The following is a 22,072-nucleotide window of genomic DNA, read 5'->3' on the forward strand; positions in this document are numbered from 1 at the left end:
ACTGCTAACTATCTTTATAGTTCCAATTTAAGCAATATCCCCACAAATGTAAACCCCTCTTCAGAATCAGTCAGCAAAAACATTCAGGCTTATGTGGGGTGCTAGGCTTCCATCCTTTTAACACCTCTGGACAGAAATACAGAATGATACCTGTCTTCTGATTCCCAAACAATAGCCTCCAGAAAATGATTTATCTTCAACAGCAAAATTTCAGAGAAGGAGATTTAGACACATAGCTACTGCACTGAAAAATTTCAAAACAGCAACCAGGTGCTTGTTTCCCTTTATAAGCTAGCATTGCCCAGTACATGATTTTTCTTGTCAGTCAACCTAATCAAACCCTACTCTGAAAACCCCAGTGGAAAATATAGAAGTAGCAAAACTGCAGTAGACCTGGTCAAAAAAAAATACTCCAACAATTAGGATCAATTATGTTTCTGCAGTATCAACATGCGGGCTGCCAATTGTAAAGTGGCAACTGACGACTAAGATAAACTAACTACTAAATAAAAATCCTGCACAAGACACTTGACACAAGCACATTTCTTAAAGGCACAGTATCATCACACCATGGCCGCAATTTTACCAACAATTTACGCCCATTTTCAGGTGCAAAATTGCGGTAAATTCAGGCGTTGGGCTTTTAACGCGATCTGCACCCGAATCTAAGCAGATCGCGGCTTTACTGACACCTGACTTGGGCACACATCCGGTCCATGCCCGAATCGGGCAGCCCGACGATTTAAATGCATTAGCACGCATTTAAATCGATTTAATGAACCGCGCGCCCAACTGTACCGTCAAATCCCACTTTATCTTCTTCTGGTCCATTTTGGATCTGTGCTGTAAGCGACCTGTAAAATAAATAACTGGAGCTGATTTTTATTTTGCAGGGGAACCTCCGAAGCGGCTTCAGAGCCTGCGATGGCTCTCTGACCCAGATCACCCTCTGGGGAGGGGGGGGTAGGAGGAGGAGGAGGCGGGTCAGATGCATCTCTGGGGGTTGGAGCGAGAGGGCTGATCATTGTCTGGTGGTGGGTGGGGGGGAGGCCTGATCGCTCACTGATAGCGGGGGTGGGGTGGGGGGGGGGGGTGCGCAGATGGATCTCTGGTGGGTGGAGACAGGAGGGTCCACTGTCACTCTGCAGTTGATCGGTGGGGAGTGGACATGCGGCCACTCCGGGAAGAGGAATTCGTTCCTGCGGTGGGGAGGAGGGATCGTCGGCAGAGGATGATCTGTATCAGAGAGTCACTCTTTCTGCTTTTCTTTCCCTCCCGCCCAGGCGCGCTGCTTCAGATTTTTTCTCCAACTGCGCATGCGCAGTTTGGAGCTCCGATTGTTCCAGTGCGGATTGGACTGGAGCCGGCAAAAAGCATATGGGCGCGCTGCAAAGAGAATTCCGGACTCAGATCTGTATTACGCCCGGATCTGGCCCTTAGACTCAAAATGGTAAAATCGGGCCCCATGAACTGGAAACACAAGGACCAATATGTATCCCCAAAAATGTGGAGGTGTGAAGTTGACCCTTAATCTTGGGTAATGATAACAGATATACATGTTGTGCCAACAAGAGATAATGATGCATATAAAAGCACGTGAGCTCAGAGTTTAGGATTAGAGGTAAAGCACACTCAAGGCTGGTGGAAAATATATGCAGGACAAAGAAAGATGTCTCAGCTTTGCTATTTCCACATGTCATCATCTCATGTACGTAGCACACTACAATACGCAAGCATTGGGGAACTATAGCAGCCTCCAACTGTTGGCCAATTTATTCTCGTCATCAATATTATAGCGTAAGTTAATATGACAAGGAAGCTTTAAATCACAATGTTGATTTATTGAAGGATAGTTGTGACTATATACAGACAAGCTCAGTATAGATATAGGTCTAGAACCCCCAACTCCTGGGAATGCACTACAGGTTCCACCTACCCAGACCTGCGTCCTAACACTCGATAGGCTAAGTTCACAAGCTCCATCCTGAAAGGTCCAGCATGGTCATGTGGCCCATGAATGATTGCCCCTTAGAGGGGCTACACTATCCCAATGGATGATCTCCAGCACGCTTCAGTTTGCTTCAGGTCTTCTGTTGTGGGGCAGATTCTTCTTCTTTAACCTGTAGATCTGCAGCTGGTGGGGTGACAAGAAGATGGGATTGACTGAATACGGAGAATACTGGGTGGATGGAATAGAGTGTCACGTCTGGTGCCCAAGGATCCCTTGCCTGATTCCTTGGGGAAAAGGTGCACCTGGAGTGAGATCAAGAGGACACATCCCCTTTTGCTTAGATACTGATGGATCTCACCTAGGATGAAGTACAATTCCTGGCGCGCATCAGGGTCTATGTTGTGGATCAAGGTCTCCATGATTGTCACCATCCTATCAGTGTTGGTCTTGCATGCTAGCAGTTCAGCGCTCTGACCTCAGACTGAACATGGACAAACTCCTCCATCATCTGTTGCAATCTGTTGACTGCATTTGATAACCTTGCCTGATATTCTTGTGTCTGTCATTGCAGCTCCAACTCCTTAGGTCCGAGTCCAGAAGCTCTTCATCAGGATTGGACACAGCTAGAGTCTGGCCTCCAAGTGTCCTCTGAGTACCATTCACCTTGGTTGTCCTTGCCTTCCTGAACTGTGGACCTGAACCTGGGATGTTACCAGATTGTGATTCCAAACCTGCTCTAGAACCAGGTCCCACTATGATGTGAGTCTCTGTATTGGTGAAGGGTCTGGATGAATGCTATGATGGTTCTATGATTCATGGTTGCTCAGCCATCTGATGTGAATTGGGGACTGGGGCCAAGGGGCTGGCTGTCAGTGAACCTCTTCTGTTTCCCCATTAGTGTTGTCAAAGAAACAAGAGATAATGAGTGATTTGCTGCTAACCAACATTACAGAGCACTCACAGTTCCATTCGGTGAACGATGAGCTAGTGATGGGCTGTCACTTGCTTGGGAGATGCTGGTCCCACCCTCAGCACAGGCACTCTTCCAATCTTTGCCAGCCTGCTCTGCCGCACAATCTGTCCGGGATCTCTCCCTGACATTTTCCTGCATAAAGGCAGATGGACAAACTGTGAACAAGATGGATACTACAGTACATGATAAGGATGCCTGGCTTTTTTGGGTGTTGGATAGATCTGCGAAAAATCTGAGGATGCAAGAAAAGATAAAAATGTCAAATAAAAAGTGTGTGTGAGAGAGAGTAAGGGATAATGTCCCATGTGCTGGTAATCTGTGAGGTCCCTACAGAATGTATTCCGTGAATGTCTCATTGGCTTGTGAGGAGAGTTGAAAGTGAGAAGGTAGATTTATCCTAGTTGTGTGGGTGAGATCATTCATTCTTTTTCTACACTGGATGGCAAGCCTGCAGTTGGCCAGAGTGGTGAGGTTGCTGAACTGGGGTAAAGGACATTCTGGTGTGCCTCCATTGCATCCAGAAGTCAAGTCAGCACATTGTCATTCAAACTGGGGGCATTCTGCTCCTTTCCTTTGAGAGCCACCTCTATCTTCAAGACAGCGTGTGCAGGTGTTGTTTAAATATGGAGTCCATGAAGATGATCTAATGAGGTGACAGCAGAGTGGACAAAATGCAACCTATCCCATCACGAGATCCAACATGATTATGAATCTTGAATGAGCTGAAAGGAAATGACCTGATGTAGAGAGCTGCCATTCTGACTGGAGGGAAATGGATCACATTTCCCATTCACTACCTCACTTAGTCTCCAGAGAGGAAAATCCCACTCATTGTGTGACCTTTACACAGCAATAACCTGATCATAACTACTCACTTTGAATTTGGTCAGGACCACTTAGCCACAGGCCTCATTAAAGCCTTGGTCCAAACATGGTCACATTAAGTGAGAGTGAACGTTCTGATTGTGGCAATGATGAGCCCTAGTAAATGTAGCCAACAGGGCCAAAGGGAAAATCTTCTGAAAACATTCCTGGGTAAGTGGAAGATGAAGAGGATTGTCAGATAGAAGGCTGTCAGATAGAAAGGTTACAAATCTAGGAGTTCCTTGGCTGAAACATGTTTAGATATATTGTTAATAATAACTACAGCAACAACTTACATTTATACTGCACCTTTAGTACAATAATCCCAAGATGTATCACAGGAGTGTTCTAAGCATGATGGACAACCAAGATTTGTAAGGTGATGCTGTGACAGATGGCCATAAGCTTGTTCAAAGAAGTATGTTTAAAGATCACTTTAAAGAAGGGAAAAGAGATCGAGATCAGCAATCCTGAAATATTGACTCTTTTTTCTTTGCCTGCTGAATATTTCCAGTAAGTTTCCACTTCAAGTTCCAGAATCTGCAGTATTTTGTACTTTTCTAAGGGAGATTGCCCCTTATTGTCCCAAGATCCGTAGGTTAGGAGGATTAGCAGGGTAAATACATGGAGTTACAGGAATAGGGCCTGGGTAAGATGCTCTGTGAGAGAGTTGGTGCAGACTCAATGAGTCAAATGGCCTTCTTCTGCAGGGATTGTATGATTCTATGAGATAGCGAAGCGAAGAGGTTCAGGGAGGAAATTAGAAACGTAGAAACTCGAAGTGGGAATAGACCATTTAGCCTTTCGAGCCTGCTCCGTCATTCATTTTCATCATGGCTGATCACCGAATTCAATGTCCTGATCCCTTTTTCCTCCCATATCCCTTGAGCCCTTGAGCCCCAAGAGCTACATCTACTTTCTTCTTGAAATCAGACTAAATTTTGGCCTCAACTGTGGTAGTGAATTCCATGCATTCACCACCCTCTTCCGAAGATTAGGGAAGCTGAAGGAATGGCCACCAGCGGAGGTGATAGTGGATGCCTTGGTGGTTATTTTCCAGACGTCGCTGGATTCCGGGGAAGTGCCGGAAGATTGGAAAGCGGCTAATGTTACGCCGTTGTTTAAGAAGGGTGCCAGGCAAAAGGCAGGGAATTATAGGCCGGTTAATATAACGTCTGTTGTAGTTAAAATGTTAGAATCCGTCATCAAGGAGGAAATAGCGAGGCATCTTGAAGGGAATTGCTTGATAGAGCAGACGCAGCACGGTTTCGTTAAAGGGAAGTCGTGTCTGACAAATTTACTGGAGTTCTATGAGGATGTGCCTAGGGCAGTGGATAGAGGAGAGCCGGTGGATGTGGTCTTTCTGGATTTTCAGAAGGCGTTTCACAAGGTACCTCACAGGAGGTTATTGCAGAAGGTCAGGGGACATGGAGTTGGGGGTAGGGTGTTAGCGTGGATAGAGGATTGGTTGTCAAATAGGAGGCAGAGAGTGGGGGTCAATGGGTGCTATTTGGATTGGCGGATGGTGACTAGTGGAGTGCCTCAGGGGTCGGTGCTGGGGCCTCAGCTATTTACCATTTATATAGATGATCTGGAGGAGGGAACCGAGTGTAGGGTGTCGAAATTTGCTGATGACACCAAGATTGGAGGAAAGGCAAATTGTGCGGAGGGTGTGGAGAGTCTACAGAAGGATCTAGATAGGCTGGGCGAATGGGCCAGGAACTGGCAAATGGAATTTAATGTTGGCAAGTGCGAGGTGGTCCACTTTGGTAGGAATAATGGTAGGAAGGATTATTACTTACGTGGCGAAAAACTGGAGCAGGCGACGGTGCAGAGGGACCTCGGGGTCCTTGTGCAGGAGTCGCAAAAACCCAGCTTGCAGGTGCAGCAGGTGGTCAGGAAGGCGAATGGGATGCTGGCCTTCATAGCAAGGGGGATTGAATATAAAAGTAGGGAGGTCTTGCTGCAGCTGTATAGGGCATTGGTGAGGCCGCAGCTGGAGTACTGTGTGCAGTTTTGGGCGCCGCACCTGCGCAAAGATATTTTGGCCTTGGAGGGAGTGCAGAGGAGGTTTACTAGGCTGATGCCGGAGTTGAGGGGGTTGAGCTATGAGGAGAGGCTGAATAAACTAGGCTTGTACTCGTTAGAGTTTAGAAGAATGAGGGGAGATCTCATTGAGATGTATAAGATGATGAATGGGATGGATAGGATAGAGGTGGAGAGACTCTTCCCGCTCAGAAAGGACAGTAGGACTAGGGGGCACAGCCTCAAGATAAAGGGGGGGTGGTTTAGAACGGAGTTGAGGAAGAACTTCTTCACTCAAAGGGTGGTGAATCTCTGGAATTCTCTGCCCGTTGAAGTGGTGGAGGCTGCCTCGCTAAATATTTTTAAGACGCGGGTTGATGGGTTTTTGATAAGAGAGGGGATTAAGGGTTATGGGGAGAGGGCAGGAAAGTGGAACTGAGCCACGACAGATCAGCCATAATCTTATTGAATGGCGGGGCAGGCTCGAAGGGCTAGATGGCCTACTCCTGCTCCTATTTCTTATGTTCTTATGTTCTTATGCTCAACAGGCCAGAATTAGGGAGGGACAGATACCCTGGAATGTTGTGGGCTGGAGGAGATTACAAAGATAGGAATGGGTGAGATTGTTGGGGAATTTGAAACAAGAAAGAAAAAAATCCATCAATCTCCATTTTAAGATTTTGGATTAATTCAGTTTTTCCAGCTTTAACTTTAACAGATTTTTGGTGGAAAGTGTCAAGAAATTCAGAATTCTACAACCTTATGTGGTTTTTGATGTTGCTTCCTGAAGGGACAGTTCTAATTCTATGGTTTCGCCCTTTGATCTGGAACTTCCCACCAGAGGAATTGGTTTTTGTTGCATCTGGCCTATCAAATCCTTTAATCCTCTTACATCCTTCAATTAGATCACCCTTAATTTTCTTCATTAAAGAGAACACAAGCTTACTTCAAGCAACCTCTCTTCAAAATTTAAGCCATGTGTTGTACTCTCCATCACAAAGGCATGAGTAAGGGCTTTCATTGTTGATTCTATTGTTTTCAACACCTTTTGGTGCTTCTCTGATCTTGAGATAGTTGGTGTCAGGCGAGAACTATATAAAACCCTAGTTAGACCCCACTTGGAGCATTGTGAGCAGACCTGGGCACCACACCTTAGGAATGATGTATTGGTCTTGGAGGGAGTGCAGTGTAAGTTTACAAGAATGATACCTGGACTTCAAGCGCTTAATTATGAGGAGCGATTATAAAAATTAGACCTGTCTTCTCTAGAATTTGGAAGGGTAAGGGGTGATCTGATTGTAGTCCTCAAAATACAAACAAGGAAAGGTAGAGTAGATAAAAATAAACTTTTTCCACTATTCTAGAACTAGGGGCATAGTCTAAATATTAAGGTCAGACCCTTCACGGGAGATGTTAAGAAACACTTCCACACAAAAAGGACAGTAGACATTTGGAACTCTCTTCCACAAAATGGCTGATGATCAGTTGCTATCTTTAAATCTGAGATGGATAAATTTTTGTTAAGCAAAGATATTAAGCAATATGGGCCAAAGGCATGATTGGGAGTTAAGCCACAAATCAGCCACAATCTAATTGAGTTTTGGAACAGGATCAATGGGCTGAATGGCCTACTCTTGTTCCTATGTTCCTAACAGGTGTTAGATAACCTCTGGACATGCATTGACAAGAGATAGGTAATAATCAGGCAATGTAAGTGTCAGGCAATGGCCATCTCAAACAAAAGAAAGCTTAGCCATCTCCCTTTAGTGACACCATCATTGAGTCACCACCATCAACAATTTCGCCAAAATCTGAATTGGACTACCCAATATCAACATCAAAATATCAACATAGGGTAGCATGGTAGCACAGGGGTTAGCATTGCTGCTTCACAGCTCCAGGGTCCTGGCTTCGATTCCCAGCTCGGATCACTGTCTGTGCGGAGTTTGCACATTCTCCTCGTGTCTGCGTGGGTTTCCTCCGGGTGCTCCAGTTTCCTTCCACAGTCCAAAGATGTGCGGGTTAGGTTGATTGGCCATGCTAAAAAATTGCCCCTTACTGTTCAGGGATTAGTGGGTATGATATGGGGGTAGGACCTGGGTGGGGTTGTGTTCGGTGCAGACTTGATGGGCCGAAGGGCCTCTACCTGCACTGTAGGGTTCTAGGGTACATACTCTGTGATAAGTAGCTCACTGCCTGAAACCTCAAAGTCTCTCATTTCAAGGCAGGTATGTGATTAAATGCTTACAACTTGCCTGAATAGATATAGCTTCAGTGACACTGAAGGGACTTTGCTCCAGCCTTGGCAGAGCAGTTCATTCAATCATCTAGTTCAATGTCCAACCCCTGTACCATTTCTTTTGACTGTACAATCTACTGGATGTGCCTCACTTGGCAAGGTTAACTAAACAGTACTCAACAGTCACAGCACCTGCTACCACTGAGAATGGCAAAAACCATAATGTTGTGGAAACGAGGTAGCTTCCAAATGATATATCCTGACTTACTGTTATTATTGTCAATGGGCCAGAATCCTTGGATTCCCTATCAACATAAGAGTTTCCTTGTCACAAAGACTTCAGCAATTCAAGGAGATTACAATGTTTCAGGGAAATTGGCAACATGTAACAAAGGCAGGCCTTGTATATCTTGCCCACATCCCGAGAATAAAGAAAACAAGAAATGTCGGTATCACAAGTAAAAGGAAAAAATTTCCACATGGAGTGACCACTAGATGGAGACATTGTGATATATTGTAAAATAGTCTAATGTGAATTTGTCCATTATATTTGCACCATGTGCAAATGATACAACAATTTTGTGGTGAATCAGTGATGCACTTAAACTTGGAGTGTGTCAATACATTGAATGCTTGGTAAATGATCTATAAAGGCTGTCTAAGTCTTTTAAAGTAGAATAGTCCTTTCAAACAGTCCAAACCAATTTTGACTGAATAATGTTAGCTTTCTGTGGATGCATCTTGTACTTAATTATTCAGCTCTCTCATTGTCAGAATTTGTGCTTTTAGTGTCTGCTGAAACACTGGACTTGCTGTTAAAATCATAATGGCATCACATAGACACCAATTACTGTATCATGCGATTAATGTAATGTTGATAGTTGAAATTCTTCAGATGTGTTAAATGTTAAAAGAAACACAATCAACAGCTCTTCTAGCATGTTTAATAATTGTGATTTTCACTGAGTATCGTGGGTCTAAGTTTTGTCTGATGATGGAGATGGGAATGGAGATGGGAATGACAAAAGCTTAGAATTTTTGCAATAATTTTATATTTGTGATGCTTTCCTGACACTGCACTATTTTTGGCTGAACTTGTTTGTTGGTCAGGAGGCATGGTCATCACCACATATGTACCTCTTCTCAGGTCAAGGTTGCCCTATAGGAAATTTAAATCTCCCCCCCACCGCCCCCCAGCTATTTTTATGTGCTCATAGGTTTAGGAAGCCCTAACAAAGAAACTCATTCGAGGGTTCATAAGGGGAGACAATGTTGTAGTGGTATTGTCATTAGACTAGTAATCCAGAGACCCAGAGTAATGCTCTGGAGACCCGGGTTTGAATCCCATCATGGCAGATGGTGAAATTTGAAATCAATAAAAATCTGGAATTGAAAGTCTAATGGTGACCATGAAACCATTGTTGATTGTCATAAAAAAACAACTGGTTCACTAATGTCCTTTAGGGAAGGTCTTTACCTGGCCTGGCCTACACATGACTCCAAACCCACAACAATGTGATTGATTCTTAACTGACATCAGAGATGGGCAACAAATGCCGGCCCAGCCAGCAATACCCACATCCCATGAACACATTAAAAAACCACTGGGGCAAGTCTGCTGAGGAGTCTGAAACATTGTGCCATCAAAGTTTTATATGTATTGATAACTTTGGATTTCACTATGAGATGTGTTTTAACTGCAGTGATTATCTTAAAAAGGTAAAATTGATTAGCTGTGCTGAGATACTTTCCCACTGGAACAAAGTATTATAATGCATTCAACACTATAGAAAAATATGCTGGTAAACTTTCCTATCATGTATTAGATTGTGATTTAAGTGCTCAAAGATCTTTACCTTGTCAAATATTCCTCTGCTGTTGAAAGGAAAGAGAAATCTAATCACCAGCTCCATTCTATTTAATAAGAACATAAGAACATAAGAAATAGGAGCAGGAGTAGGCCATCTAGCCCTTCGAGCCTGCCCCGCCATTCAATAAGATCATGGCTGATCTGTCGTGTCTCAGTTCCACATTCCCGCCCTCTCCCCATAACCCTTAATCCCCTTGCCTATCAAAAACCTATCAACCCACGTCTTAAATATATTTAACGAGGCAGCCTCCACCACTTCAACGGGCAGAGAATTCCAGAGATTCATCACCCTTTGAGTGAAGAAGTTCCTCCTCAACTCCGTTCTAAACCGCCCCCCCCCCCCCCCCTTTATCTTGAGGCTGTGCCCTCTAGTCCTACTGTCCTATGATGGGTAGCTTGCTTTGAAATGATAAAGGTATCATTTGGCTTTTCAGTTTAGTGGTTGTTTTGATAGTTGTGGCCATTATGAACACATTGCTGAGTTTCAAAAGCAACTACTGGCCTGAGCTCAGCAGGTGGCTTGTTGACATAATTGTTCAAGGATGTGACAGCATGGTTTGATTGACAGTTTTAAGAGATTGTAATAACATTCAGCCCTTGGTATGGTTTTTTTAAAGGGATATTTGTTTGTTTTCACAAGTTAATGACAACTTATGGGGATTTACATTTTTTTCAGTGGAAATAACTTTTCACAAAAAATGCACTGAGGGGCGATTCTCCCAGAAGTGCTGAATTGGCGGCGAAACGGAACAAGATCACGCCAGTTCTGACAGGTCAGATTCTCACCCGAATCTCCATACTCCATGCAATGCAGAGGGCCAAGCTGTGAATCTCATTAAAAACTCAGGAGGGTGAGGCTTATTTGCATTGGAGTCTACAGTTCTGGAGCTTGGCGCATTACAGTGCCCGCAGACTGTCAGTCTCCATTTTGCTGGCCAGCCCGATCGCTGTGCTGTGCTGTGCTGAGATCGTTGGCCAGCCCAGGACCCCCGCAGTGCTCACCCACAAGACCCCCCTCCTTACCCCTTCAAGGGTCAGATGTCCTCGGAGACAGGTCCTCCCAAAGGCAGCCCCTCCTGGCAGACCAATCCCCCCTAGCCTGCCCCAATCGCTGCTCTTTCTCCATCCCAGACTGATCCCAATGCAGATTGGCAGCGGGACCCAACCACCTCCATCGATTGCACCCAGGCCCCACCCACAAAAGGTTCTGCCCCCTTGGCACTGCCCAATGCCTGATGAGCGGTAGCAAGGTGCCCCCTGGGCATGGTCACTTTGCCCTTTGGGCAGTACTGGGGGCACAGGCTGGCACTGCCAGGGTGTCCATGCCCAGGGGGAATCACCCCACTGCCATCCGACCCCCTGGGGGGCCCTGATTGCCCCCCCTTCATTCTGGCAGGGTTTCCTGCTCGTTCCCCAAATGTGGGAAGCTAGTCCAAACCCCGCTGAAATGAAGTACTCCTAACGGGGTGGGAGATTCGATCGGAACCTGAGAGGTCCTGATAATTAACTAATTTACATATTTAAAATAGATTTTAAAAAGATTTAAACGACTTTCTTGCCTTCCCACCGGTTTCTAGTGTGATCCGGCTGGCGACCTTTTGCCGACCTTGGGAGATGTGCCTGTGTTCCCCACACATGCGCAAATCCCCGTTCAAGGCCACAGGCAAGCATCTCCCAGTTGGACCCACCAGAAAACTGGCGGGCGCAGATGGGAGAATTGCTGCCACGTTGTCTGAATGACAGTTTTGTTAGATTGTTGGAAATTTAATTTATTTTCTAACTGCCTTTAAAGAGTTCATATTGTTATTGCATGGGTCCTGAGGAAAGGATATCGGGAGAGTGGCTATGGAGGAGCCATGGGGATCATGTCATGATGAGAAAGCAAGGAGGGAGCATGGGGGATATGAGACAACATGGAGTGGGCTGGACGTTGGTGGAGGTGAGGGGGTTAGCTGTGAGGTTAAGGGAGAATAAGAATGATATTGGGAGCTTGGTTGCTGAGTGCTGATCTCTCGGGGCCAAGGTAATCTTAAAAGGCATCCATACCCAAGTTCCTCCTGCACTGCATCGTGACTTGCAATATCTGACTCATCCCCATTCGCATCTCTCAGAGTCAAACATTTGGCAGGAAAGGGTCAAGCTTCCCGAGCCCAGGATAAAAATTCAGTCCAGTTTTACAATTCATTACAAGCAGTTGCTTTAGAAACTCAGCAATGAACTCACTTCACAATTAAATGAGGAAATGTTTCATGATATTAGTTGGCAATAAACTCACCGTGACCCCTGAAAATTAACAATGAATAGTATCTACAAATTACATACATTAGTTAAACGTTTATGGCTGCAAAATTCTGTTGTGTGGTTCCTGTACTCTCAATTCTGTGGGTATCATTTTGGGTCCAGAATGATATCCATATCATGCATGTACACTCAGGGGACTGGCCATGTTGGATGCCATTTTGGTCATGCCATTAGCACAGGCATGAGGAGCATGCATTGTTGGAAGTATGCAAGGCAGGCAGACCATAAAGTCAGTCAGTTTAACTCTTACAGTGCCATTTACAATCTCAGCCGCCCAGAAATTGCTGTCTCTTAATCTCCTGAATACAACAGCAGAAAGACCACCTACCAGCTCAATGTAAAAGAACCATCAATTATTTCCAGGTTACTTGCTAACTGATTTCCATTGGCTGTTCCTAAGATAGTGGAAGCATTTGGAGGTTTGCACCGCTACTTCGAAGGGAGTGGTTTTGCTCACACTATTTGCTCCCAGTCAGGGGTGCAGTAGTTTATAAGTCCCTTGGCTTGCAGCGTGATGGGGAGAATGTGCAAAGGTCACACTGGGGAAGAGAAGTCAGCTCGATGAAGGAGGAGAGAGAGGAGGAGGAGGGCTCCCAGCAGGAGGCCATATCAATCTCGGATCTTCTCCTATCTCAGACTCAGTGAAGAAGAGTTCTTGATAAAAGAGATGCTCAAAGATATCTGCCGCTTCTGTGGGAGACAAATCTACTCCCTCACAGAATGGTGAGGATGGCATTGCCAATAGCTGTAATGGTGACTGTGGTTGTGAACCCCTTTGCATTAGACTCCTTCCTGGTTGGAGCGGGTGACATTCCCAATATCCCCCAGTTTGTCAGTGGGAAGCAGGAAGAGTGAGACCACAGTTTCGCCAGAATGACAGGCTCCCCTATAGTGCAGACTACCATTGTCTGCATGCAGGTCACATTGCAGGTACCACATTTAAATTCTGAAATGTACCACAGATCCAAACGGTTGCACTGCCTCCTGGTGTCATAGAATCATAGAATCCTTATAGTGCAAAAGGAGGCCATTCAGCCAATCAAGTCTGCACCGACAACAATCCCATCAAGGTCCAATCCCCGCAACCCCCCATATTCACCCCACTAATCGCCCTGAGACTAAGGGGCAATTTAACATGTTCAGTTAACCTAATCTACACATCCTTGGGCTGTGGGAGGAAACCAGAGCACCTGGTGGAAACCCATGCAGACACAGGGAGAATGTGCAAACTCCACACAAACGGTCACCCAAGGTCAGAATTGAACCTGGGACCCTGGCGCTGAGGCAGCAGTGCTAACCACTGTGCCACCATGCCATCTTCAGGGAGTAATCCTCCTATTTCAGCCTCAGAGAGGAACTGTTTGACAAAGCAGGTGCTCAAAAAAGAATGTTCCTGACTGCAACAGTATTGTTTGACAAGCAGCAGAACGATGATTTCAGGAACCCTACCAGGAAAGAATGGAATGCTGGCACTATTATCAAACTCCAGGCACCAAAAAGCCTCACTGAAAATGTGCAGCAAATATCAGAACTGGCAAAAGGGTTGCATTACAATGTCAGAGTGAATGAGGTATTTAAATGGATACAAAATTGACTTCTTGACGGAAGCCAGAGGGTGGTTATACAGAGAGTTGTTTTTCAAACTGGAGGCCTGTGAACAGCAGTGTGTCTTAGGGATCAGTGCTGGGTCCATTGTTATTTGTAATTTATATTAATGATTTGGATGAGAATATAGAAGGCATTGTTAGTAAGTTTGCAGATGACACCAAGATTGGTGGCCTAGTGGACAGTGAAGAAAGTTATCTCAAAGAACAAAGAACAAAAACAGCCCGGGAAACAGGCCCTTTGGCCCAACGAGCCCGCGCCGCCATTTTAACATTACCAGTCCCCCCTCCACCCGTGACCCGTATCTATTGTTTATGGCATTCCCAATTGCAGTGGGATCTTGATCAATTGGGTCAGTGGGCTGATGAATGGCAGATGGAGTTTAATTTAGACAAATGCAAGGTGATGCATTTTGGTAGATTGAACCAAAGCAGGACTTACTCAGTTAATGGTAGGGCTTGGGCAGAGTTACAGAACAAAGAGATGTAGAGGTACATGTTCATAGCTCCTTGAAAGTGGAGTCACACGTAGACAGAGTGGTAAAGAAGGCATTCTGCATGCTTGGTTTCATTGGTCAGAATATTGAATGCAGGAGTTGGAACGTCTTGTTGAAGTTGTACAAGACTTTGGTAAAGCCACACTTGGAATACTGTGTGCAATTCTGGTCACTATTATAGTAAAGATATTATTAAACTAGAAAAAGTGCAGAAAAGATTTACCAGGATGCTACCGGGACTTGATGGATTGAGTTATAAGGAGAGGCTGAATAGACTGGGACATATTTCTCTGGAGCATAGGAGGCTGAAGGGTGATCTCATAGCGGTCTATAAAATAATAAGGGGCACGGATCAGCTAGATAGTCAATATCCTTTCCAAAGATAGGGGAGTCTAAAACTAGAGGGCGTAGGTTTAAAGTGAGAGGGGAGAGATACAAAAGTATCCAGAGGGGCAATTTTTTCACACAGAGGGTGGTGAGTGTCTGGAATAAGCTGCCAGAGGTAATAGTAGTGGCGGGTACAATTTTGTCTTTTAAAAAGCACTTAGATAGCTACATGGATAAAATGGATATAGAGGAATATGGGCCAAATGCAGGCAATTGGGATAGCTTAGGGGTTTTAAAAGAAAGGGCAGCATGGAGATGTTGGGCTGAAGGGCCTGTTTCCTTGCAGTAAACCTCGATGACTCTATGACTCCTCAACAATGTGGATCAAGCTCGAATGGGTGCTAGCTGCAGCAGCGAGTGCTTATGTCCCACAGACTGCAATGGCCTGGACAGATGTCATCACTTCCAATATGTAGGCTTTGATGAATAGCATTCAGCCTTCTACAATGGAATGAACAAAGTAGTAAAAGCAACATCTAGAGTATGATCTCCTGGGCACTATCTCAGAGGGGTTGGAGGATATTTGGTGTCCAGACAAGGCTACCACTTAATAGCCTCAATTCGCCAAAGGTTGAGTGGGTCATGAGTCATCTCGTAGAATCCCTACAGTGCAAAAGGAGGCCATTCAGCCCATCAAGCCTGCACTGATAACAATCTCACCTAGGCCCTATCCCCATTACCCCACATATTTATCCCACTAATCCCTCTATCCCACGCATCCCAGGATGCTAAGGGGCAATTTAGCATGGCCAATGCACCTAACCCACATATCTTTGGACTGTGGGAGGAAACCACAGCACAGGGAGACTGTGCAAACTCCACAGACAGTGACCCAAGCTGGGAATTGAACACAGATCCCTGGAGCTATGAGTTAGCAATGCCGCCAGTGCAGAGGATCCTCTCCCACACCCCCGATTTTATGTTAAACCCCAGCTCACCCCTGCTGCAAAATTCCAGTCATTAAATCCAGACCCTGTCTGCTTGTTCCAGTGGATACAAAAGTGGATATGGTGGTAAACAGTGCTGCTCACAGAGCCAGGGACCCTGGCTCAATTCCAACCTCGGGTCATTGTGTGGAATTTGCTCATTATCCCCATGTCTGCACAGGTTCCCTCTGGGTGCTTCGGTTTCCTCCCACTGTCCAGAAGTTAGGTTGATTGGCCATGCCAAATTCTTCCTTAGTGTCCCAAGATGTATAGATTAGAAGAAATTAGCAGGGTAAATGTGTGGGATTACAGGGAAAGGACCTCGGCAAGATACTCTGTCAGAGTCGGTACAGATTTGTTGAGCCAAATGGCTGCCTTCTGCACTGTAGCCATTCTATGGGAAAGTTCTATTTGAAGAAAAAGTTCTCTTTTGCTACCACAGGAAGCAGTTGAGGACAAAACGCTGCATTGCATTAACTCGTGGAGTTAAGATACAATTCTTGGGGTGCTGGGGACCAAAGGATGTGGGTGAAGGTGGGATCAGGCTATGGAGTTGGATGATCAGCCACGATGATAATGAATGGTGGAACAGGCTCAGCGAGCTGAACGGCCTACACTTGCTCCTATTTTTTATGTTAATGCTTCTAAGAACTGCAGTAGAATGCATCCTGGTGCATAGTCATTCTTCAACCAAAACAGGTTAGCAAAGTGTTTACCTCATTAAAGCTTATGAGGACTTGCTCAGCAAATTGGCTATCATGTGAAGACTCTTCGAAAATAACTAATTGACCGTGGAATCACTTGGGTGCATCCTAAGTATATGAGAAATGCTGATGAGGAATGCAAGTATATTTTCTTTCCCTGTTCTCACTTTTATTGTTGTGTAGCTACTGGTGACACTAAAAGGCTTTGGGTCAATGTTCATATTTCTTTAAAAGTTCTTTGCGCACATTGTACAACGCGTTCCCAAGTAGGTTTGACCCACTGATCAGATTTCCTCAGTATTGGGGTATACTTTTAGCACCAAAGTGGACCTCAACTAGCCGTTTGTTACTTGTCTGAGAGTTTTCGTGGGCCAGACTTTCTCATGACATTTACATCCCAGAATTTCTGCACTGTGGCTTTGGGTTTTCCACAATTCTGTAGCATGGCTCGGTCACCCATGCTCCGATGTCACCAATGGTTTTTGGCAATCTCACATCAATCCAGACCAGACCCAGGCCTGGACTCCTAGGAGAGACTCACTTCCCTCAGGAATGAGATGGTAACTTCTTTACTCAAGGTTTGTTGGGATTTGGAATGTGCTGTGTGGGTGGGTGGTGGAGGCAGATTCCATTGGAGGTTTCAAAAGAGAGCTGGATACATGTTTGAAAGTGATGAATTTAGACAGCTATAGAGATAGGGTTGGAGAATGGGACTAGCTGGATAGCTCTTTCGGGATCCAGTGCAGACATAATGGCCGCATAGACTCCTTTTGTGCTGTAAAATTTTATAATTCTATTAAGCCATCCAGAATACCAAGTTCGCTAAGTAATAGGAAGTCCGGGGACAGAATGCTTCTGTTTTGGACTAAGTGGTGGCAGCAGGATCACGGAGTGTGGTTGGTGGAAAAGCGTGCCAAATTTTCTGGCCCTGATTTCATCAATCATGCACCCAGTTTTGTGCTGTGTTTGTGATGGGCTGGCCTGATAATGAACAGTCCACTGCTGCATTTGGACACCATATTGGAAAGGCGCCCAACATCGCTAACTCACCATTGAAGAAAAAAGGTGCACCTCCTGAAAATGAAGATAGATCTCCATGAGCACTCTAGGCCAGAAGACAGATCTGCTGAGGAAGAAGATGGATCTTCAGGAACATTCTGAAGCTGGAAGATAGATCCCCCTCTGGAAGGTGTACCTGCAGATGCTTTCCTGACCCCACTGCTGCGGTAGGGATTAGGGTTGTGGTTGGCCTCTATACTGCAGGCAGCCCCAGACATTGTTCAGCTGAGTCCCAACATTTGTAGGTCATCTTGTTCCAAATGTGTTTGATACTGGCGTGTTTTCCTGCCAGCATCATAGAGAATCGAGTGGGGAGAGTCAAGCTTTCATCTGCATCCCATTAACAGTGTGCAAATTAGGTTTGTGCCATCCTCTGACTGGTTTTCTGACCCACCATGGCAGACACCAGCAGAAGATCCTGCTGTAGGTTCATGCTGGTGTGAATCCGATTCAGGGCCCTCCCTCCTTATTTTGTCACCGTCCCCCCACAATCAAACATGCCCATGAGGACTTGGGAGAACTCTGCCCGATGGGACTGGGTCAATCTTCCACCTTGAGTCTGATTTTCCCCCGATAAGATGCCACTCTTCGAAATGCAAGGAAATAGTCAGCAAAGGACAGATCACTGAATGAGGAAAGCACATTTAATAGATATCGGGTGGGATTTTTCAGCCGCAATTGCCCTAAGGTTGGGAAACCCCGCCTGAGATCAATGGACCTTTGCATGGTCCGTGTCCCACCCTCTACAATTCCCATGGCAGGAAAGATGGAAAATCTCCACCCATCAGCTCCAATAGAGAAATCTTGTAATCGATAAGTAAACAGTTTCTAGGGCATGGAAGGTCTTGCAGCCATAGATGGGCTATAACACATACATTCCATGAATACTTGGCAAAACCAAAGGCAATTTTGTTTTGCAGCCTAGCCTAGTGGTATCAATAGTGGATTATTAATCCAGAAACTCAGTTAACATTTGGAGACCTGGGTTCCCCAAACCCAGGAAACCCTCCATGGCAGATGATGAAATCTGAATTTAATCAAAAATATCCCAATTAAGGATCTACTGACGACCATGAAACCATTGTTGGAAAAACCCATCTGGTTCACGAATGTCCTTTAGGGAAGGAAATCTGTTGGTCTTATCTGGTCTGGTTTACAAATGAACCCACAGCAATGTGCTTGACTCTCAATTGCCCTCCCTCTGAAATGGGCTAGCAAGCCACTCAATTCAAGGGCAACTAGGGATGGGCAGTAAATGTTGGCCAGCAACACCCATGTCCCACAAATGAAAAAAAAATCAACTTTCAGTAGGAAATTAAAGGATTTTTTTTTCCCTATTTGAATTATTACACATCAGAGGAGCTGTTCCAGGTCAAATCATTTTCTAGGCCACATTGCTTAGATAATTTATGGTTGTGAAATCAAAGCCAAACGAAACAAAAAAAGAGGAAAAATATAAAATGTCTGGTGACAGTATTATGAAGTAAGAATGTTTTAGAGCAGCTTTGTTCCAATAAAGACAATTGTATAAGGATGTCCAACACAGGCAAACCACAAGGAGAAATGGTTTATGTTCAGATCAGTGATCCGAAAACTCAACTTAGAATATAAATTCAGACACAGGTTAGTTGAGGACATTGTATTTTTGCTTGGATTTAAGAGCTCTTGTCTTACTGTAAAGCAGTGTGTGTTATCTCATAAAACCATGTAAGTATACAAATGGCGAAATGGTATGTGTGTGTGTTTTTATTTAACAGCAGATTAGGGTTGCCAACTCTAGTTGGATGTGTTCCTGGAGTTTTATCACGATGCCCATCATTGGTTGCCCAACAAGTTAATTCTCACAGGACAGCACTTCCACATATTGACTGGAAAACGGACGGACTCTTTATTAATCTGACTGAATTCCAATATCTCCAATGTTTTTAGAACAAATCAGTGGAAGTGTGCAAAGAAAATGGAGACAACATCCAATTTATTTTTAAGTCCCCAATTATTTTTCTTCCATGTTGCTGACAACAGTGTCTTGGAGATGAAATTCTCCAGGGTAATCCAAGAGGATTGGCAACCCTAAAGTAAATTGGGATGTAAATATGCAAGAAAATAACTGAGCTCCACGGTGTCTCCACACTGCAGTATAGCGAAAAGCTTCAGATTTACTTTTAATAATGATCTTCAAGTCAGTTCTATCAGTAGGACTAATGCATGAAAATAGAAACAGCATGATCAAGATTTGTTTTGGTTTCTTTGGTGAACCACAGCATGTAAAAAAAGTAACAAAAGATTTTCAGTACTTCAGTCACAAATACCCAAACATTCACATTATACACTATACAAGTTAAAATATAAATACAGTATTGTTCGGTGTGCATTGTAAGGAATAAAAATCATACAGAGTGATTTTCGTCACTGCTTAGAAAGAGAGGACCAAAATGGGTGGAGTAACCGGCATATTTTCTTTTTAGAAATGAATTTACTACAATGAAAAATTTGCTGTCGACTAGACTGGTTCTCATTTTTAGAAGAAGTCTTTGTTCTTACCACATGTTAACCACGGGATAATTTAATTGATTTCTGCTTCTCCCCACCCACCCCCCCCCCCCCCCGCCCCCCAAACCCCCCCCCCCCCCAATGTTTCCATGGTTGAATTTAAATCAATGAGATTTGGTTGCTCTCATTATAATTTGTAAGTGGCTTCTAAGCAAGCTTGCCACAAATTTGAATTAAAATTAGACCTCGGGAATATAATCAAAATCTGAATCAAAATTACGTACTTAGATCTTTCCCCACAGTGCAAATTGTAAAAGCCTGTGGTGCTTGACACAGATTCCCAAGGGTTAACAGCAGAAATGTTACAAAAATATATAGTTCCATTTTTCTTTATCCCATCCTTTCAAAGCAAATTTTAAAAATCCCAAGAGTTAGACTAAGTCACCATACGTTATCACCAACATATGCTATACAGCTGTCACATTCAGACATAAACATTCATTTAAAAAATGCACTAAGATGGTTATATATACAAAAATTAATTTATTTTTTTTGTTTTTTTTTACAAAAAAAAGTAGGTTTATATTCACCCTTAGAAAAAGGCAGCTCCATATTGTAGTGTGGTTAGTGAGGGCTGCAAAAAGCTGCCATATCTGACAAAGTTAATATATTAGCACTTTGACCTCAGAAACAGCCAAATGGCTTTGGAAAGGTCATGTAGCGTCCTTTTGCACTTGCTATTCTGATTGCTTGTATCCAGGTGAGTTAAAGAGCAGCTTCACAATGCAGTCTCTGGGCTTGCATCCCACCTTGCATCCTTAGAAATACAATACACACAGGGTCTTGTAGCTGTAGAAGTGAAAGATCGATTGAGGAACGGAGTGTTGAATGTTTTTGAATCAGACAATTAATCATCCAGGCTCTGCAAAAACAGTTTCCACTCACATTAATGCGCCATAACCTTTCCCATACACCAGTCATGTAAAATTGCTTACTATATAAGAGACCACAATAGTGTATTTGGCGCAGCAATCAAAATGGTGCTCATGCAGCCACCCCAGATTACTACAAAGCAGCACGTTAACGACAGTTCCCTTCGTACAAATACAATATGGCAAGAAAGTAAATCAAAATATCCACTAGGGGGCACTGAAAGAACAGTTTATCATAGATCTGAAATGAATGCAATAAATAGTGAAATGTGTTTCCTTTTTAATCTTAACAATACATTTCAGAAATAGCTCGACAAGGTGAAAAGGTATGACGGACATGTCAATTTACATTGGCTGGCAGTCACTGCTGAAAGAAACGTGTAACTACTTGCATATGCTGTGGTAAAACAGAAAACTAGTGACATTAAAAGATGGCGAAAAACGTGCAAAAAGAAACACTCTTAAAATACTTATTAGTGTTAAAATACTCCTGCAGACGGATGTGTAGTAAATGCACCATATAAATAAAGGGCTTGTCCAAAGTTTACAAAACAACAGGGGCAAGGGGATTAGTTGACTGAAAGATGCTGAATATTGGAGCTATGAAATGGACGGAGAAACAAGAGGGCTTCGGACTGTTTCAGTGTAAACTTATTCAAATTGTTTAGAAATGAACACTTTGCATTTCTTTTAATCGTCACATTTTTCTGAAGACACTGATGTTGCCCTCTGTGTTTTTTTTATTTAAAGAAATATTTCCCACCCCAATGTGTTAGTACAGGCACTGTTTGGGACAGATTTGGCTCGAAAAGCAAGGAACAGTTTCCCACCATTCAGTGGTGTGGTCAGTGTCCTGAATGGAATTTCCTTATCCAGCGATGATGGTGTCTGATGGGGTCTTGTGAGCTTTTGATTCCTTTTCGGTACAATCCGTGAATATACCTTTGAGAGTTCTTTTGATATGTGGAAGCTATTAGACAGAAGAGAAAAAATAGAAAATGATTATACCATCACCATGAAATGATCAATGGATTCGCATTTCCAACAGCTGGGGTTAAAATCGGGAAAAATCAGCCAATGCTTTAAGAGGATGAAGTCTAATTTATTTATTAGTGTCACAAGTAGGCTTGTGTTAACACTGCAATGAAGTCACCGTGAAAATCCCCGAGTCACCACATTCCGGTGCCTATTTGGGTACACTGAGGGAGAATTTAGCGTGGCCAATATATCTAATCAGCACGCCTTTGGAC

General features: G+C 44.0%; 1 protein-coding gene across 3 annotated transcripts in view; it reads right to left on the reverse strand.

The window, feature by feature from the left end:
- Nucleotides 1-20,032: 20,032 nt before the first annotated feature.
- The window catches only part of LOC145343180 (uncharacterized), a 195,150-nt gene continuing 193,110 nt past the window's right edge, over nt 20,033-22,072 (reverse strand). For 2 of the 3 annotated variants that reach the window (XM_080189181.1, XM_080189178.1), the window contains 2 exons: nt 21,653-21,792; nt 20,033-20,812 (listed from right to left, as the gene is read on the reverse strand). In XM_080189181.1, coding sequence (XP_080045307.1) covers nt 21,668-21,792 — 125 coding nt within the window. In that variant the 3' untranslated portion in view covers nt 20,033-20,812; nt 21,653-21,667. The remainder of the gene's footprint in view (nt 20,813-21,652; nt 21,793-22,072) is intronic. The other variant, XM_080189180.1, reaches the window with a different exon arrangement.

The sequence above is a fragment of the Carcharhinus amblyrhynchos genome, chromosome 5, assembly GCF_965287045.1.
Source record: "Carcharhinus amblyrhynchos chromosome 5, sCarAmb.v2.hapA, whole genome shotgun sequence".
Classification (NCBI taxonomy): domain Eukaryota; kingdom Metazoa; phylum Chordata; class Chondrichthyes; order Carcharhiniformes; family Carcharhinidae; genus Carcharhinus; species Carcharhinus amblyrhynchos.